General features: G+C 40.4%; 1 protein-coding gene across 3 annotated transcripts in view; it reads left to right on the top strand.

The window, feature by feature from the left end:
- The window catches only part of arih2 (ariadne homolog 2 (Drosophila)), a 147,185-nt gene that overhangs the window by 44,738 nt on the left and 81,345 nt on the right, over window positions 1-21,102 (top strand). For all 3 annotated transcript variants that reach the window (XM_069937319.1, XM_069937317.1, XM_069937318.1), the window contains exon 2: window positions 1,721-2,072. In XM_069937319.1, the coding sequence (XP_069793420.1) occupies window positions 1,827-2,072 (246 nt within the window). In that variant the 5' untranslated portion in view covers window positions 1,721-1,826. The remainder of the gene's footprint in view (window positions 1-1,720; window positions 2,073-21,102) is intronic.

Genomic DNA, 21,102 nt, shown 5'->3' with positions numbered 1-21,102 from the left:
AAACGTGTTGGTGGAGTTGTCATGTCCTAGGAATGTATGGCTGGTACAAGTACTGGGGCACTTATCTTCATTAATTCTATAACTGCTGATGGCAGTAGCAAATTAATTTTGAGGTGTGTTTATACAAATTTTTTTAAAATCTGCTCAAGTTTGAGCAAATGCCTCCAAATTCATTGGACGGTCCTTCATCCTACAGCAAGGCAATGATCGCAAACATACTGCTAAAGCAACAAAGGAGTTTTTCAAAGCTAAAAATGGGTACATTCTTGAATGGTCAAGTCAGTCACCCATAGACTGAAGAGAAAACCTAAAGGGGGCAAACCCCTGAAACAAAGCAGGAGCCGAAGATAGCTGCAGTAGAGTCCTGGTAGAGCGTCACTTGAGAAGATACTCAGCAGACATTGTATTCAAGGAATATGCATAGAAACACTAAACATGACTAATTTAATACTTATACCATTGCTGTCTCAAATATTATGCAAGGAACTGTACTTGTATGCACTTCTAACTGAGATCATGAGATGGCTACCAGCATGAAAACAACCAATATTCAAATCAAAAACCTCCACCAGCAGCTTGATTTAGATCATTTGGGGATTAAACTGGGACCTTTGCTAATCTATCTGTTTTTATTTACCACTGGAGCTACTACACCAATGGAACATACAAAAATATTTAGCAGGGCAAAAATTGGCATCTTTACAAAGAGTTATAAATTTTAAAAATAACTTTTCAAGTGTCGTACCTCAAGTCTTTGAAAACAATGGTTTATTGAAGTGGTGAGGAAAGGACAAATGTCATCCTTGTGCCAGATTTGTACATCTGAGGCTGGTGTCAGATTAGTGGGCAGAAAGGATTTCTTCAATGTCTAATCATACACTGAACAGGTGGAAGCTGTGTCTCAACTTGAGCACTAAATATAAATACAATGGCGTTTGAGCAGGTGCAGGCAATGGAACATAACCTGATCCAGAAAATGACAAGAACTCTGTTCCAAAATGTTGGTGTTGTATTTGGAAAGTTCAACCGTCTCATCTTTTGCAATATGTACTTTTGTTCCTTTTTCTCTTCTGCATGCATTTAGCATTGATGTATCGTTGCTATTGATCTTCACGACATGTTTCAGGTTAAAGAATAATCTTGATTTAAAAGTGGAATGCTGCATCCTCTAGAAGTATCCAGTAGCTTCATCATTGCCTTGAATTCTGTGCTATCAACATTTGTTAAATGATTCTGCAATCTCTTTTGCACGTGGAAGTAGAGCTTATTTTGACTGTGGTTCATTGAGAGATAAACCTCGGTTGAAATGTAGAACCCTCTGCTCTTTGCTTTCGTACAAGCAAGGAAACTGTCACACCCTATCAGGATTGCCTGGACAAGGTGAATTGGATTTTTCGTCTATCTCTCGTAATGGCCTTCAACGCGACCTCACTCTTAAAGCTTCAAATAAAATAAAAATCTCAATTAAATTTATAGAGACTTGCATTTTTCCCCAGATTAAATACTTTGCAGCTACCTGTGTACTGCAAGACTTACTTGGAGTGGGGAAGTTATGAATTTGAGTTTACAAATCTATTTAATTTTTGGATCTTGTGGGCATCTATTAAGAATGGGACCAGTTGCTTAGTACCATGCCTATTTTCAGAACAAAAAAGAAAGTAAACATGTAATTGTCAGTCATTGACACTATTAATGCTTTGCTTCTCCCTCTTCTTTACAGTTAATGAAAAGACAGATGAAAAGTGGAAGAGAGCAGGGACACTTTGTAGCTACAACATTTTGCATTTGGGTGTCGCAAAACTAGTGTAATTCCAGCAATCTTGACCATGTCCGTGGATATGAATAGCCAGAGTTCTGATAGTAATGATGACTATAACGGAGACTCGGAGGAGGAGGAGGAAGAGGAGGATCAGGGGGATATGCGTGACTACTATGATGGGGTAGCGAGTGATGTGGAACAGCAGGGTGCAGATGCCTTTGATCCAGAAGAATATCAGTTCACATGTTTGTCCTACAAGGAATCAGAAAATGTACTAAATGATCAAGTTGATTCCATGGCAGATACTCTCAAGGTAAGATTTCGGAAGAGATTTTTTCAATATTTGTGATAAATGTCAAGTTTGATTATTTTGAAATGTCATTAATCTGCTATCAAATTTCACGTTGCAAAATAAATTCCTGTAGGTGTTGAGTCTTTTAAACATGGTTGCATTTGTTAAATTTGACTATGGAAGAAATGTGTATGGATTTACTTGATGGTGGGCAGTTTGTCAGATACATTCCAGCTTCACTTACTATACTGTCAACAAACTTCGCAGTAATAATATGAAAATTCACAGATCTTTATCCACTTTTCCCTTATTCCTTCAGTGGTAATCTTGCAATGATGTGGAATGACAAGATATGGCCATTTGTGCCAGAGATTTGAAAGAGCTGTCCAGTCATTTCCAATATCCTGATATTTCCTCTAAGCCTGATGATTTTTTTTGTGTTTTTATTTCTGGTTTCATAAATCCACTAGTCCTTGGACTTACAAAATTTGTGGAGTTGGCAAATCACAGCTTTGAAAGCACCAGGCAAATTGTATTAAAATGTGTGTTCCAAGTATTCAAATTGGTATAAGTTTGCCTTATTTGTAAACAGAACAGGCAATTAAGAGCTGACCACATTGGTCAAGTTTGATGAGGACCATACAAGGATAACAGACTTCTCCAAAGGATATTCATCAAGCCACTGGAAGTTTTACGACAATTGGTAGTTTCATTATTACTGTTAATGAAGATCTTCGATATTCGTATTCCTTTCTTCTTTTCTTTTGAAAATATATTTATTGAGTTTAATTTAAAAAAATACACGATATTGATCCAATGCATAGATTACAAGATAAAAAAGAAAATTCTTTGTACTTCTCCAATAATACTCAAATAATACATATGAAAATTGTGTGTACTCCTCTCGATCAAACCCCCTTTAATAGTATATTTCAAAAGAAAAGAAAACAAAAAGAAAGAAAATAAATCCTCCTATTAATCAAACCCCTCCCTCTAAATAAGGTTTACGAGTACTGTATATCTTGTTACGAGCCCAACGGACCCCAAAACCCAGCAGCAATAGACATTCACCAAGACAAGTGGTTTTTTAAACAAAAGTTATTTTTAATCAACTTTAAACATAAAAATAGTATCAAACTTTAACTTATCTCTATACTTAACTAACCCAAATTAACCCCCTTTTAATTCTAAGCGCACGTGTATGTAATGCGTGTGTAAATTTGAGAAAAGTTCTTTGGTTCACAGTTCAATCTCACTTCTCCTTCTTCCAAGTTCTATGGATGCAGGCAATTCATATACTGTGCACAGAATTTAACATGTATAAAGTTCACCTGGCTTTGGTGCTCGAAAGGTAAATGTTTATCACTCAGGAAGTTTCTTGTAGGGTTTGCAGAGAGAGATTTGTTGTTCTAGGATTTCCACAACTGAGGAACCACCATTAGTCACCTCAATAGGCTTTTTCAGGTGCATTCTACGCTAAGAATGTGTCTGAAGAAGCAGAAGTGGCCCTTTAAATTGCCGTTCAGGTGGCAGCGTTTAAAGTGCAAAGCTGGCCACCTGAAGGGCACAGCTGCACAGGATCCAACTCTGAGCACACTCCGGCTCCTGTCCAGTGTCAGCTGTGATTCTGCCCACCGACGTGATGTCATTTTGAGCGCGACAAGAAGGAACACAGGACAATAGCAGACCCTGTGCAGGAAGGGGACATAATGATGATGATTTCAGCATTTCTGAGATTTCAGAATGCGATACGGCAGATCCTTGGTTAGGCTATTTGTGCTGTTAAAGCTCTTCGATCATCCTAGAGATCTGAAAATCGCACGGGTGCAGTCAGGAGAAGGTTCCTGCAAAGGTTGAGGGCAAGAAGACAGCAGTTAGCGGTCAAATGGAGGGTAAGCGCCGCAAATGAAGGCGAATGCTGCTGGTCAGTCAATTAGCTATGGTGACACATCAGTCTCTCTGGAGGTTGAACCGATCGCAGGGTGCTGAGTTCTAGAGTAATGTCCTTACCAAATTTGATAATGCTGAGTGGAGCAGACACTTTCGTATATTGCGTGGCACCTTTCACTTCGTGCTGGAACTCATAGAACCTCACCTGAAGGCGCATAGACCGGACTTGCAGCGACCATTGGAGCCAGGAATTCGATTAGCTGTGGCCTTGTGGTGGTATGCCACCCCTTGTGAGTATCGATCCATCAGTACCATCTTTGGACTAGGCGTCAGCACCGTGTGCATGGTGGCGCAGGAGGTGACTGCCACCTTGAGGAAGTTCCTCGGTAAACGTTTCATCTCTGGAACACATCTCCAGGAGACCATTGAAGACTTCGTCCAAAGGGGATACCCAATGTGTGCTGGTGCCATTGATGGGTCACACATTCCCATTATCACACCCAGCATGGATGCTGCAGCCTACTACAATCGCAAAGGGTGGCATTCGGTGGTTCTGTAAGTGGTGGTTGACCACAGATTCTGGATCGTTGTGCCTGCAGGTGTCCAATGATGTTGATGTTGCGATATACCCCCTACGAAGCTGGCTGATGAAGGGGTTCACACAGCACCGAGTATTGGATCAGAATCAGCGAAGATTTAACAAGGCCCTTAATTCAGCAAGGATAGTGGTGGAACATGCATTTGGCTGTCTAAAAGGCCGCTGGCGATGCCTGTCCAAGAGTCTAGATATCTCTACCGCCTTAGTCCCAGATGTTGTGTTTGCCTGCTGTGTACTGCACAATATATGTGAGATTAACAAGGAAGACTTCCCTTCAGAGAGGACATTGGTTGAAGCAGATGGTCCTATACCCAATAGCCAATAGCGCAGATTGTGCTGATCAGCAGGGCCATGGGCCCAGGCCATTCGTTCTGCCATCATGTCCATCCTGTAAGGGTATGTCCCTGCTACCCAGCTCCCCATTTTCCATGACTTCACCCTCCACCCTCATTTGGTGACATGAGCCTGCTGCTTGGCAAGTTATGTGATCTTGCGAATGAACGGGTGCATATGAATGAAACTTGTGACTTGTCTGCTTGTTAAAAATTTAATAAAATTTTATAAAAGATGTTCTTTGAGAAATCACAAAGATTCGTAAATATCTGAGGTGAATATCGCAACGTTAACATTTCACATCATTCTTAAACATGAAGGAAACCATGGAATGGACAAATAACAGTACAAATCCACTCCACACTTGAACACAGCAGATCAAACACTAAAACAGTAAACACAACCACCCGGCACCATAGCATCTCACTGCTCAATGTTTCCATCCTTAAAGTGTCGTACAGAACATTGCACTTATGAGGGGCTTCAGGAACATCAAAAGTGAACAGTGAGTTAGTAGCATTAAGGATGTATATTCTGACACAAACCTCATTCCAGCATTGAGAGGAGCGAGTTGGAGGGGGGGGATGGGGAACCGTACCGGACCCCAGCATCTCAGTCATGCCAAAGCATCCACTACTGTGGAATAAAATGGCATACTGGATGGAGGGGCCAGGTACATGGGATGAGGCTGACCATATGACTGTGGGAATGGGGATGGGGAGGCCTCCAATCTGTTGAAGATGACTGACTGCCTATCCATTGCGGCACTCAGTCCCCTCAGGGAAGCTGCAAACTCAGACATCGACTGGGCAAGCTTCTCCACTTTGGAGCGGCGCTTTGCTTCCTCGTCCTTCCTCTGGTCAGCAAGCATGACTCTCGTGATCCAGCGCCTCCTCTGCACGCTGGCAGTTTCCCTCACTGTCCTCCCTGTCAAGTGACAGCGTCATTGCCTGCAGCTTCTTCACAGCATCAGCACAGTAAAAATCAGGTGGTCACAAAGCTGAAGAGCATGAGGAAGAAATTCCACGCAGTCCTGAAGCACAACAGGAGGAGTGGCAATGGACACAAGGAGTGGCAGTACTTCGACCAGTGCCACACTCTCTAGGGGACTAGCTGCTCAGCTACTCCCTTGAATGTAGCCAGAGCTCTGGAGACCCCTGAATCCCCAGAGCTCATCCCTGAGGGATCTCAGAGGCAATGAAGCAGATGGTCTAGAAGCAGTCTTACCTCTTCTTCAGACCAGTTACAAGCCTTTCTTGGAGCCATTGTTCAAATGCACTGTTTCCCTTCATTGCTGAACAAAACGACTGAATATGCACTAGCCTGCCTGCACAATGTGCTTCAAGATTCTGGCCAGGCATCTCAGGCTGATGACATCACTGCCACATCAGCAGCCTGACCTTTTAACATCAGCTTTCAGCCAGCTGCATTCAGGTGGCTGGGGGAGCCACTGAGCTGAGCTGATTATCCCTCTCGGAGGAGGGTTACGTAGCTCGCCTCAAAACAACCGCATATCGCCTAAACGTGTGGCTTTACTTGCGGGGCAATTGGCCACCTGAGAGTGCCTAATGTCTCACTGATGAAACTTGCCCCATCAGGGTTTTCCAGATGGTAACATCTTTCTTTCGGGCCACCACAGATTTTCTTTCTATTCCTCTAATTCCAAGAGAAACATCAGACAGGTAGCACTGCTCTGCATCCACTGCTCTGGTGCTTTTCATCAGTTTCAACCAGCTTCCTGGCTTGCACTGTTCAGCTGCTTTTCAGTGTCACCCACACTAGCTGGGAGAGCTTGTTAACTCTCTCTCTCTCTCTCTCTCTCCAACTGCCAGAAAAACTATGTGACTCTCTCACTTGCAAAAACCCCCACCTTCTTCAGCAAACAACAAGAGTTCTTCTCCTTGGTCAAGCTGTTGTCTTAGATAAACAAAACCCAGAGTGACCTTTCTGTGAGCACTTTGCAGAAAGGTATTTGTAGCCAGTTTGTCTTCTCCAAAACAATGGTCTTTTCATTTCATGATGTCATTTCAATCAGCAGCTACTTGTGAAATGTGCATCACATTCTCCAGAGATCCTGCAATGTTATTGAAAATGAATTCTTTAGTCTTTCAAATAAGATCTGTTTTAAAATGTGTGTATGTATGTAACCTACTGTAATCGTACCAAAATTCCTCCCAATATTTATCCATTACAATCTAAAATACTTAGGAAATGAAAGATGACATTCAGAAGCCAGACAGCACTGTTCAGGAGCATCCAAACACCCTAATTTATTAAATTATAGTAATAGTCCATGAACAGACCCTATTTCTTGTTTAAAAAAAAATTTTCTTTACATGTTTAACATTGTATCTTTTTTTCTAAACTTAGGAAAGCCATGACCCCCTGTAACCATTGAATAGGTGGGGTACTGTCTTTCCATATCATCAAAATTTCCCGTCTAGCTATCAAGGAGGTAAATGTTAAACTTAGCCTCTGAGATGAAGTCAGTACCATTCCTCTTGAGAAAATCCAAACAGAACAATTAAAGGGCATGGTTCTAATTTGAGCCTAAAAATAGCTGATAAACTTTGAAAATAATTTAGGGCAAGTCAAAAACATATTTATCAATGAAGCCTCGAAAATCTTACAGTTCTCTCATATGAATCAATATCAGAATAAAAGTGCAATAATTTAGGTATTGAAATATGTGCTCTATGCACCACTTTAAGCTGCAATAAACAATGTCGTGCACAGAAGGATTAAGTTTAAAACCGCATCCCAGTCCTCGTCTGTGAGTGACATGTCTAAATCATGTTCCCAATCATTCTTAATCTTAATTCATGAAGCTATTTTGAAGTCCATCAGATTACTATAAATAATTGATTTTGAGCTTCTATAAGAAAGTTTAAAATCAAAAAATAAATCAAGAATATTTGTTTCAAAGATCCATGGAAAATCAGAAAATTTAGACTGAACAAAATGTCTAACTTGTAGATATCTGGAAAATATTATTAGGTAATTTAAATTGATCTAAAGGGGAAAAATAGTCTTGAATAAAAATATCTTTAAAATTTTTAATACCATATCTACACCGCTCCCTAAAACTTATACAGGTGCCTAATCTTTTATCTGGGATTGTTCGGATGGACATCTGCCATTGTTCAGAATCTTCCAGATTTCAGAATCATTTTAAAATAATGGTCCCTTTAAGCTCGCCTGCCAGAATCACGCTGCTGTCTCTCTCTCTCCCCCACCCCCCCTCCCCTATCACTGTACCAGTGCCAGGGGAATGGCCCCCTTCTTGGTTCCTCTGCGCTGGTGCTGCTACAGTGGCTTCAGTTGCATGGGGGATTATGGGTAGCAACGATGGCCATTGATCCCACATTGATCTGCTGTCGGGCCGACTGAAAGCCGTGCAATGCTGGACAGGCATCAGTATACAGTAATTTGGAGGCGCTTATAAAGTAGTGGAACGACACGGACATTCCAATGTGAAATGAGTGAGGGTCATGCTCAATGGGTAGAGTACGTATAAAGTAATGATCCCATGAATTAGCAATGTAGAATGTGACAGGATACTTGGGAGTTGAGCGAGAGTCATGTTGGGTCATGTTTGGTGCCAAACTCCATTTTTGATGAGCAGATGTCATCTACCAGAAAAACAAAGTGCTGGTTTTTGGAGGTTGCCGTTTTTTGGAATCCCTGATAAAAGATTAGGCACCTGTATCTGACAAAGAAGGTATAAAAAGATGGTTAGCTGTAATAGGACTCGCAAGAGAGATGCTATGAATTTTTTTAAAAATTCTAAATTTTGCCCATTTTCTCAACCTTTAGAAAATAAAAAAAGATAAAAAGGAGCCTAGGACTGCTAACATTGATATTTTTAGAATAATTCAATTCCATTTCCACCCAGGAAGGACGATCAACTAATTTATCAAATTTTAACAAAAGAAACAAATTGCATATATTGACTGCCTAATAGTAGAATCTGAAATTTGGAAGTGATAGTCCTCAGCTTTGTTTAAACGAGGTTGTTTTCCTTGCCATATGTACGAAGAAATAAGCAAATCTAGTGAATCAAAATAGGATTTAGGGATAAAGATTGGTATAGACTGGAAAAGATATAGAAATTTCAGTAATATATTCATTCTAATTAAATTAATACGTCCAATTATAGTCATAGGCAGAATGACCATCCCGATAATAACCCTTTTACCTGATTAAATGTTTAGGCTTTATTGGGGAACTCGGCAAGGTTGTTTGGCCCGTTGCTTTTTGACTTGGTATTAGAACCCCTTGCCATAGCTTTGTGGGATTGTAGAGATTTTTCAAGGATTATTAGGAATGGAGTTGAACACAAAGTTTCCTTGAATGCAGATGGTCTTTTGCTTTTCATTTCAAATCCAGAGGTTTCTATAGACTGAACATATATTAACCATATTTGCTCATATGAGCCAGTTTTCAGGCTATAAATTAAATCTGCAAAAGAGTGAATTATTGCCTCTAAATGGGGCTTCTGTAAGATAATCAAATTTCCCTTTTTAATTAGTGAATGATCAGTTTAGATATCTTGGAATTATTATTACCAAGAGTTATAAAAATTTATTGAAGGAAAAAAAATTTCTGCAACATTTAACGACGTATTAATTTTCCAAACTGAGGAAATTAATTCAATTCAGACTGCTTGTTTATTCCCTATTCTGTTGGTATACATGGGTATTTCTTATTTGAGGTAGATAATTTTGTCAATGGTCCTTAGTGATTGAATATATCAAAACAAGATCTGTTTTTCAACAGTGTCTGGGGATTGCTTTTTGCATTTTATGTAAATTTTGCCTCAGGAAATGTTAATTTGTTTTAAATTGGACCCTTAGCTCAGAAAGGAAGGAGGAAAAAGAGGAGAGCAGTAGTGATAGGGGATTTGATAGTTAGGGGGGCAGACAAGAAGTTCTTTGGGAGAGATTGAGAATCACAAATAGTCTGTTGCTTCCCTGGTGCCAGGGTCTGCAATATCTTGGATCAGTTCTCGGTATTCTTAGGAGGGAGGGTGAGCAACCAGATGTCGTGGTCTATGTAGGAACCAATGGCATGGGTAGGAATAATGAGAAGGTCCTGCAAAGAGAGTTTAGGGAGTTAGGGCAAAGTTGAAGGACAGAACCTCCAGGATTGCGATATCAGGAGTACTACTTGTGCCACGTGCTAGTGAGGCTAGAAATAGGAAGTGAATGCAGCTAAATACATGGCTAAAGAGATGGTGCAGGTTTGAGGGCTTCATGTTTCTGGACAATTGGACTCTGGTCCGGGGGAAGGTGGGACCTGCTCAGATGGGACAGTTTGCATCTGAACTGGGGAGTGCCTAACATCCTTGCGGGTAGGTTAGCTAGTACTGCTCTGGAGGGTTTAAACTAGATTGGCAGGGCGATAGGAACCAGAAGTTTAGAGTAGATAGTGAGGTGGAGGAGGATAAAGGTCATGTGAGGACTGCATGTATGGACAGAAATCAAAGATTTGTATGTGATAGAAATGTTCTCATGTGTATTTATTTCAATACAAGGAGTATTGTTGGAAAGGCAGACGGGCTTAGAGCGTGGATTGGCTCGTGGCATTATGACATTATTGCTATTAACGAAACGGTTGCAGGAGGGGCAGGACTGGCAGCTCATTGTTCTGGGGTTCTGTTGATTTGAGGGGGAGGGTTGAAAGGGGGAGGAATGGCATTGCTAGTCACGGTAAGTGTCACAGTGGTTCAGCCTGGAGGCCTCATTCACATAGGCCATGAGGTTGGAGCTGAGGAATGAGAAAAGTGTGATCACACTGATAGGGTTGTATTATAGACTGCCCAATAGAGAGAATTGAAGGAGCAAATCTGTAGAGAGACAGCAGACCAATGTAAGAAACAGAAAGTTGTGATAGTAAGAGATTTTAACACCACATATTGACTGGGACTCCCATGCTGTAAAAGGGCTGGATGGCTTGGAGTTTGTGAAATGTGTTCAGGAAAGTTTTCTAAATCAATATATAGAGGTATAAATGAGAGAGGATGCAATACTTGATCTTCTAATAGGGGACCAGACAGGTCACATGACAGTATATGTAGGTGAACATTTTGGGTCCAATTACCATAATATCATTAGTTTCGTTAATTATGGATAAGGAAAGGTGTTTTCCTCGAGTTGAGATTCTAAATTGGAGAAAGGCCAATTTTGTGGAAATGAGAAAGGATCTAGGAAGAGTGGATTGGGATAATTTGTTTTCTGGCAAGGATGTGTTCAGTAAATGGAAGGCCTTCAAAGACTAAATTTTGAGAGTACAGAGTTTGCATGTTCCAGTCAAGATTAAAGGGAAAGTTAACAGGCAGAGGGAACCTTGGTTTTCAAGAGATATTAGCAGTCTGGTTAAGAGGAAGAGAGAGGTGTATCCCAAGTATAGGCAACAGGGAGAAAATAAGGTACTAGAAGTATATAGAAAATGTAAGAAAATACTGAAGAAGGAAATCAGGAAGGCAAAAGGTTGCTTTTGCAGATAAAGTGAAGGTAAACCCGTAGGATTTCTACGAGTATGTTAAGAGTAAAAGGATTTACAGTCAGGCAAATCTCCAGGACCTGATGGGTACCCTGTTGAATTTCTTAAATCTTTTTCTAAATTGCTCATGCTCCAACTAAGCTCTGTGCTTAATGATTCATTTAAACAAGGGAATCTTCCATCATCCTTTAATGAAGCTTTAATTTATTCTGGAAAAAGGGGAAGGATCCACTTGAATGTGGTGCTTATAGGCCAATATCTTTACTTAATGTTGATATGAAGATTTTTGCTAAAGTATTGGCCCACAGATTGAAGAATATTTTATCATTAATCATGTCTGAAGATCAAACTGGCTTTATTAAAAAATCATTATTCTTATTTTAATATACACCATTTATGGAATATTTTATATTTATCCCCCACATGTGGCTCTGAATGTGTTCTTTCTTTGGATGCAGGGAAAGCTTTTGATTGGGTGGAGTGGGGTTATTTATTTGCAACCCTGGAAAAGTTTAATTTTGGACCATATTTTATTAAATGGATTATTATATTTATGTCCTACTGCTTCAATTCTTACTAATCTACAACAATCAAAACCTTTTAATCTTTAATGGGATACCCGTCAAGGCTGTCCTTTAAGTCCATTACTTTTTGATTTGGTATTAGAACCATTAGCCATTGCCTTTCAGGAACATAGAGATTCTACACAGGTGTACAGGAAGGGCATTGAACATAATGTTGCCTTATATGCAGATGACCTTTTCTTTTTTGTATCTAATCCAGATGTTTCTTTACTAAGCATATTATCTTTGTTATCTAAATTTAGCCAATTTTCAGGGTATAAGTTGAATCTGCACAAGAGTGAACTTTTACCTCTAAATGGTCCTTTACCAAGGTATTTTAATTTTCCTTTTACAATTGTGAAGGATCAATTTACTTATCTTGGTATTACAATTACTGTGAGTATTAAACATCTTTTTAAGGAAAATATTCTATTTTATTTAATCATGTTAAATTATTGCTATTGAGATAGTCACCTTTATCTATTTCCATCAATTCTATTAAAATGAACATTTTACCTAAATTTTTGTATCTTTTCCAATCTATACCAATTTTCATTCCTAAATTTTTTTGATTCGCTTATATCTTCTTGTATATGGCAAGGAAAACACCACTATATAAATAAAATTAATTTTCAAAAAGCTAAAACGAATGGAGATTTGGCATTTCCTAATTTTAGATTTTATTACTGGGTGGTCAATATTCGTAACTTGATTCTCTTGTTTCAATTTGATATTCGTGCAGACTGCCCCACATGGGTAGAAATGGAACTTAATTTTGTTAAGAATAGATCTTTGTTGACAAATCTAGAGTCTTCCTTATCTTCTTGTTTATATAAACTTACTGACAACCTGATAATTAAACATAGTTTGAGAATATTGGCACAATTTAGAAGGGTTTTTGGATTTCAGAGTTTTTCTTTTGCCAGCCCTATTATATCCAATCTCCAATCACCTTTTCCTACCTTCTTTACAAGACTCCGCCTTCAATGACTGGCAGATTGGGTATTAAATGTTTTAAAGACCTTTTTATTGGAAACAATTTTGTATCTTTCTAATAATTGGTGATAACATTTTATTTATCCAAAACTTTTTTTTTAGATATTTACAAATTAGACATTGTGTTCAATCTCAGATTCCAGATTTTCCTAAAATCCCTGAGACGACTCTTTTTGATTTACAATCTTCCCATAAAGGTTTAATATCTCTTATTTATGATAATTTGGCTGACCTAAGAATAGCACCCCCCCCCCCCCAGTTAAAATCAAGAACACCTGGGAGCAAGATTTGAATCTTCCATTGTCCGATGAGGTTTGGCAATCCATTTTTAATTTTATTCACACTACTTCCTTTAATGCACGGCATTGTTCACTGCAATTTAAAGTGCTGTTCAGATATAAATGTAAAATTGGTGATGATTCATTAGTTCATATGTTCTGGGACCTGCGCTGACTTAGAATAATTTTAGAAAGATGTTTTTCAAACATTAATGGTAATTCTGAAGTTAAAATTGGAACCTTGTCTTTTAATTGCCCTTTTTGGATTATCTTAAGATGTTGATGTATTACTGACTTCAAAGCTGAATTTTAACTTTCACATCATTGTTAGACAGACATATAATTTTAATTATATGAAAAGATATTACTCCACCTACACAGGAACAATGGCTTAAAGATATTATGGCTTGTTTAACTCTAGAAAAAATTAGATATGTTATCAAGGATTCAAATGTTAAGTTCCAAAAGACGTGGGGTCCATTTATGGACTATTATCATAATCTTAAGATTTAAGTTTGTTATGGAATTTTGGCACCGTGTTGTTCCTCTCAAAGTTGGTGTCACTTGATTCATAAATGTCAACTTTCAACTTTGCTTAGAGGAAGGGGGTTTTGAAATTTTTCTTTTTGTTTTTTTTATGTTTGTTAAATCTTATTGTTATTATATTGTGCTTTTATATTCCTTATTATGAGAATATTGTATAATGTTTTAATTTTTTTTTCTTTTTTCTCAATCTTGTAGTATATTGTATAATTATGCTCTTCAATTGTTTATATTGTAAAACATTAATAAAAATAATTGATAGAGAAAAGAAGAGTAAAAGATTAAGGGACAAAATTGGTCCCCTAGAAGATCAGAGTAGTTATCTATGTGTGGAGCCTAACGAGATGGGGGAGATCTTAAACAGTTTTTTGCATCAGTATTTACTCAGGAAATAGGTATAGTATATAAGGAAGGGAAACAAGCGGTAGTAGTATGGAACATATAGAGATTAATTGAGATTAAAGAGGAGGAGGTGCTTGCTGTCTTAAAGTGAATAAAGGTAGATAAATTCTCTGGGCCCGACATGATATTTCCTCGTACCTTGGGGGATATCAGTGTAGAAATTGCAGGGGCCCTGGCAGAAAATTTTAAAAAGTCCTTAGCCATAGGTGAGGTGCCGGAGGGTAGCTCATGTTGTTCCATTGTTTAAAAAAAGGTCCAAAAGTAAACCAGGAAATTACAAGTCGGTGAACCTGATGTAAGTAGTGGGTAAATTATTGGAGGGTGTACTGAGAGAATGGATATACAAGTATATGGACAGCCAAGGGCTGATTAAGGATAATCAACATGGCTTTGTCAATGGTAGGTCATGTTTAATGAATCTTAGAGTTTTTTTGAGGAGGTTTCCAAGAAAGATGAAGGAAAGGCTGTAGACAAGGTCCCACATGGGAGGCTAGTTCAGAAGGTTCAGACACTAGGTATTAATGGAGAAGTTGTAAACTGGATTCAAAATTGGCTGAATGAGAGAAAACAGAGAGTGGTGGTGGATGATTGCTTCTCAGACTGGAGGCCTGTGATTAGCGGTGTACCTCAGGGATTGGTGCTGGGACCATTGCTGTTTGTTGTTTATATCAATGATCTGGATGATAATGTGATCAATTGGATCAGCAAGTTTGCTGATGACACTAAGATTGGAGGTGTTGTGGATGGTGAGGAAGGCTTTCAAAGCTTGAAGGGGGATCTGGACCAGCTGGAAAAATAGGTCACAAAATGGCAGATGGAATTTAATGTAGACAAGTGTGAGGTGTTGCATTTTGGAAGGACAAACCAATATAGGGCATACACAGTAAATGGTGGGGCACTGAGAAGTATGGAGCAACAAAGGGATCTGAGAATAAATTTACATAATTCCGTGAACGTGGCATCACGGGTGGACAGGGTTGTAAAGAAAGATCTTGGCCTTCATTAATCAAAGTATTGAGAACAGGAGTTTGGATGTTATGGTGAGGTTGTATAAGACAATAGTGAGGCTAAATTTGGAGTATTATGTGCGGTTCTTGTCCCCAAATTACAGGAAGGATGTCTAAGATTGAAAGATTTACTAGGATGTTGCCAGGTCTTCAGAAGTTGGGTTAAAGGGAAAAATTAAACAGATTAGGACTTTATTCCTTGGAATGTAGGGGAGATTTGATAGAAGTTTACAAAATTATGAGGGGTATAGACAGAGTAAATGCGAGTAGGCTCTCCACTTAGATTAGGAGAGATAAATATGAGAAGTCATGGCTTTAGGCTGAAAAGGGAACATTAGGGGGAACCTCTTCACTTAGAGTGGTGGGAGTGTGGAATGAGCTGCCATCTGACGTAGTAAATACAGACTCGACCTTAAGTTTTTAGAGTAAATTGGATAGATACATGGATGGGAGGTCTGGAGGGTTATGGAATGGGTGCAGGTCAGTGGAGTGGTGTTTTCGGCACAGACTAGAAGGGCTGTGCTGTAGAGTTCTATGGTCCTAATATTTAGATGCTTTCAGGTTTTCCAACATTTTGTATAAATTCAACCATAGACCAATTCTATTTGTTTTGTTTCAATATTCAGCAGCTATTCTGGAATGTTGTAAACTGCTGACGGAATGCTGCTTTAATGTCAGATTTCTTTGAGTGTTTCAGGGCATTTTGAAATATAATTTTTATAACTTCTGTTTCATGTGGGATTTTTTCATATTCTTTTTCTGCCATGATGCTGATCAACCTTCTAAGTTCCTCAAGAAGATTGTTCTTTTTGCTTCAGATTCCTGAATCTTCATGCTCTTCTCTTGTTGTTTAATGTTGGAAATCATTTGTTTCTGCCTTGTATTTCAGTTAGTGGTTCAGACAAGGGACTGTCAAGCACATCTGTGACTTGCAGCTCCTGTGCTTTAAATAGCTCTTCCTCCTATCCTTGAAGCTATTGAGATTAGCTGTGTTTCCTAGCAAGCATTCATTGGCCTTTTCGCAGAGAACATTAGCAGTCAGAGCAGGGGTAGGCAATTCAGCACCTTGCACTGATTTTACACTGATTGTGCATTCCTGCCCTTCATATGTATCCAAAAATGTACTTATCTCTGTCTTAAATATATTGAGCTTTCACAATTGTCTTGTGCAGAAAATTCCAAAGATTCACTAGCTTCTGAGGGGTAAAGATATTTCATTTTGTCTCATTCCTGGATGCTGACCCCTTATTTTGAGACTTTAATCCTTAATTCTGGGCATTCAAGACAAGGCAAACATCATCACTGATACTTCCTTGTCAAGCCATGAAAGAATTTTGAGGTGATCCTTTAAGCCTCGTCTGCAAAATCTCTCCTTTGCCCCTGGAATCAATCTGATGAATGGATGTTGCACATGGTTTATTGCAAATATATTGTTTAGTAGGGAATTACACAATACTCCTAATATTGAATACTCCTAAAATGGAGGACTGAGGTCCTCCATCAGCCATACTCCTAATATGGAGGACTGAGGTCCTCCATCAGCCAGCTCCCCACCATGACTACCAGCCCCCCCACATCTCCATCGGGCACACAAAACTCAAAACGGTCAACCAGTTTACCTATCTCGGCTGCACCATTTCATCAGATGCAAGGATCGACAATGAGATAGACAACAGACTCGCCAAGGCAAATAGCGCCTTTGGAAGACTACACAAAAGAGTCTGGAAAAACAACCAACTGAAAAACCTCACAAAGATAAGCGTATACAGAGCCGTTGTCATACCCACACTCCTGTTCGGCTCCGAATCATGGGTCCTCTACCGGCACCACCTACGGCTCCTAGAACGCTTCCACCAGCGTTGTCTCCGCTCCATCCTCAACATCCATTGGAGCGCTCACACCCCTAACGTCGAGGTACTCGAGATGGCAGAGGTCGACAGCATCGAGTCCACGCTGCTGAAGATCCAGCTGCGCTGGATGGGTCACGTCTCCAGAATGGAGGACCATCGCCTTCCCAAGATCGTATTATATGGCGAGCTCTCCACTGGCCACCGTGACAGAGGTGCACCAAAGAAAAGGTACAAGGACTGCCTAAAGAAATCTCTTGGTGCCTGCCACATTGACCACCGCCAGTGGGCTGATAACGCCTCAAACCGTGCATCTTGGCGCCTCACAGTTTGGCGGGCAGCAGCCTCCTTTGAAGAAGACCGCAGAGCCCACCTCACTGACAAAAGGCAAAGGAGGAAAAACCCAACACCCAACCCCAACCAACCAATTTTCCCTTGCAACCGCTGCAATCGTGTCTGCCTGTCCCGCATCGGACTGGTCAGCCACAAATGAGCCTGCAGCTGACGTGGACTTTTTTACCCCCTCCATAAATCTTCGTCCGCGAAGCCAAGCCAAAAAAGAAGACACAATACTCCAAATCCAGTTTCATCATGATCCTATGTAATCCCAGTTAGACAGATTTACTCTTGAGCTCAAATCCTCTTGCAATAATAGCCTAATTTACCATTTGCCTTCCAAATTGCTGCTGTTCCAGCATGTTAACTTTCAGTGACTCATGCAAGGACATGCAGTCTCTCCTGAATACCACCACTTTGCAATTTGTTATCATTTTTAAAATGCTTGGTTTTTCTTTATAAATAAAATTGATCATTCATTTGACCCATGAAACACCCCTACATCCCAATCATTTTGTGCTATCATCCAGTTTTGTATCTTCAACAAACTTTGACATTGCACATTATTGTTCCATTCAAATAAATTTGATGTTAATCATGAACAAGCACTGATCTTTGCTGTGCTAGTAATAATTAAAATAAACTGTTCTTCTGTGTTGTATCCATTAACAAATTATCATTCTGTTTCAGTAGACTGCAACCAAATGCATATAATTCATTTTTTAAAATATCCTTTTGGGTGGTACAGGTGCCTAATCTTTCATCCAGGATTATCGAGACTGGATACCTACCATTGTTTGGAATCTTCCAGATTTTGGAATCATTTTTGAAATGGCGGTCCCTTTAAGCTCACCTGCCCAAGTTGTGCTGTCGTCTCTCCCCTCTGTCCCCTGCCCAAGCTGCGCTGCCATCTCTCCCTCCCTGCAACCCGCCCACCCAAGTTGCGCTGCTGTCTCTCCCCTTCACTCATCCAAGTTGCACTGTCGATTCTCCCCCCTTGTCCACCCTCACCTATCTACCTGTGCCACATTGCCATATCTCCCTCCCGCAACCTGCCTGCCCGAGTCGCGCTGCGGTCTCTCCCCTCCGCCCAAGTCGCGCTGCGGTCTCTCCTCCGCCTGAGTCGCGCTGCAGTCTCACCCCTGCCTGAGTCGCGCTGCCGTCTCTACCCCCGTCCGAGTTGCGCTACCGTCTCTCCCCCTCGCCTGCCTGAGTCGCGGTGCCGTCTCATTTCCCCCCCTCCCCCACTCACCCAAGTCATGCTGCCATCTCTCTCTCCCTACCGCTGTACCAGCACCACTGCAGGGGAACTGAGAAGGGGGCTGTTCCCCTACGCTGGTGCTGGTTCAGCGGTTTCAGCTGCATGGGAGATTATGAGAGGCGACATCAGCCATTGATCCCTCTTTAACCTGCCGCCGGGCCGACTGAAAGTGCTGCGTTGTTGGACAGTCGTCAGTATTTGGCAATTGAAAGGCGCTTATAAAGAAGCAGAATGACAGGATATTCCAGCATGAGTAAAGCGAGGGACATGCTCATCCGGTAGGGTACTTACTTATAAAGTAATGATACCATGAATTAGCAATGTTGAATGTGATGGGATACATGGGAGTTGAGCGAGGGTCGGGTCATGTTTGGCACTAAACTCCATCTTTGATGAGCAGATGTCATCTACCAAAAAGAGAGCTGGTTTTTGGAGGTTTCCAGTTTTTGAAATCCCGGATCAAAGGTTAGGCAAACCCCGGATAAAAGGTTCGGCACCAGTACTTTATCAAAGAGCATTTGTCAGCCCAAATATACTACATGAACTTGTTTCCCCCTCATCTATTTGACAAACTATCAGATTTGTGAAATATATTTCTTTTGTAATCCAGGAAAGAGGAGCAGGAGCTTTTAACCTAAATTAGCATTAGATGTGTTAGTTACATAAAGCTTGTTTTAACTTTGATTGAACTCCTTTAAATAAAAGGGCAGAGGGTAGATTTTCATGGTGAACTGTATTTTTAAGACTATTTTAGATGAATGAGAATTGTCAGTTGCTTGGAAAGTAGGGGATATTTCATCACATCCTTGACTTGTGCTTTTTTTAAATAGCTTTGGTGAGCTGACTGATGAATCATTCAACACAGGAGACCCAACCCTTGACTTGCTTCTGTAACAACAGAATTTGTAACTGATCCTATCAAATTTCTGGTTAATAATGCTAGAAGAATGTTTCTCTTATTAGAGTTGGCATGTATGGTACGAGTAATACTGGCCATGTCAGTCTAAGCCTTTGCTCAGTGCAGAGTTGATCTCAGTGAACAAGAGTGGCAAGGAGGCTGAACCATATATTGTCCTTCCCATTTTCACTGTGACCTAGTGTTTGTGGCCTCCTGTTACATTGAGGACCAATGTAAAATCTCTGTTACCTGGAATTCCAACATCCGGCAACCAACAAAAAAGAAATAAATAAAAATAAAAATTAATAAGAAAAAAAAGAAAATTTAAGTAAGTTTAAAGTTGTAAAAGTAAATGTTCCCTGAAGCAACACACAAACCCTTGGTGAAGATGGGAGCAAACATATAGCACGGTTTTGCCCCCTACAGCAGCTATTTGAATAAAATTGGGTTTGAATAAAGCTGCAGAAAGCTATCTCCTGGGCAAAGTTGAGATTCCGGATGAAAATGAAAACAATGAGGATACCTGACAGTTGTGGCAGGGCTGAAATGCTGTAATCTATTACCAAACCAAATCCAGTAAAGTATCAAGTGGCAAAGCTTCTCTCCCAGAGGACCTCAATGCCTTCTGCAGCTGATTTGACGACAGTAACAGCAAAGAACAACCCCTCCACACCCCCACATCCCCTGACGATCCCATTCTGTCTGTATCTGAGGATGATGTGAGTGCTGCCTTCAGGAGAATGAATCTGAGGAAAGCATCCAGCCCAGACTGAGTACCTGACCAAGTATTAAAAATCTGTGCTGACCAACTTACCAAGGTATTCACGGATATCTTCATTATCTCACTCCAGCAGGGCGTGGTACCCACTTGTTTCAAACAGGAGTCAATGATACTAATGCCCAAGAAGAGTGTAGTAACCTGCCTTAATGACTATTGACCCGTAGCACTTACCTCAACAGTAATGAAGTGTTTTGAAAGGCTGGTGATGAAGCAGATCAGCTCTTCTCTGAGAGGTGACATGGATACATTCCAGTTTGCCTATCATAATAACAGGATGCCATCTCACTGACTCTACACAGAACCCTGGAACACCTGGACAGCAAAGATGCATTCATCAGGATGCTCTTTATCAACTACAGTTCGGCATTTAACACCATCATCCCCATAAAATTGATCAGCAACTCCGAGACCTGGGAGGTAAAACCCCCTATATAATTGATTCATGGATTTCCTCACCTCCAAACCACAATCAGCGAAGATTGGTAAGAACTGCTCCTCCGCAATCTCCATCAGTACCAGAGCACCACAGGGATGTGTTCTTATCCTTCTGCTCCACTTACTTTACACCTACATCTGTGTGGCTTGGTACGACAATAACACCATCTACAAATTTTGCGACAATACCATGGTAGTGGGTTGTATAAAGGAAGGGGATGAGTCAGCGTACAGGATGGAGGTTGAAAACTTGGCTGAATGGTGCACAACAACAACCTTGCACTCAATGTCACCAAAACTGAGGAACTGATTGTTAGCGTCAGGAAAAGGAAAGCCAGAGGTATACAATCCAGGGATCATTGAGGGATCAGAGGTGGAG

This window comes from Narcine bancroftii, chromosome 5 (genome assembly GCF_036971445.1).
Source record: "Narcine bancroftii isolate sNarBan1 chromosome 5, sNarBan1.hap1, whole genome shotgun sequence".
Classification (NCBI taxonomy): Eukaryota; Metazoa; Chordata; class Chondrichthyes; order Torpediniformes; family Narcinidae; genus Narcine; species Narcine bancroftii.
Note: the sequence above shows the minus strand (reverse complement) of the source record. Positions and strands in the feature narration are given on the sequence as shown.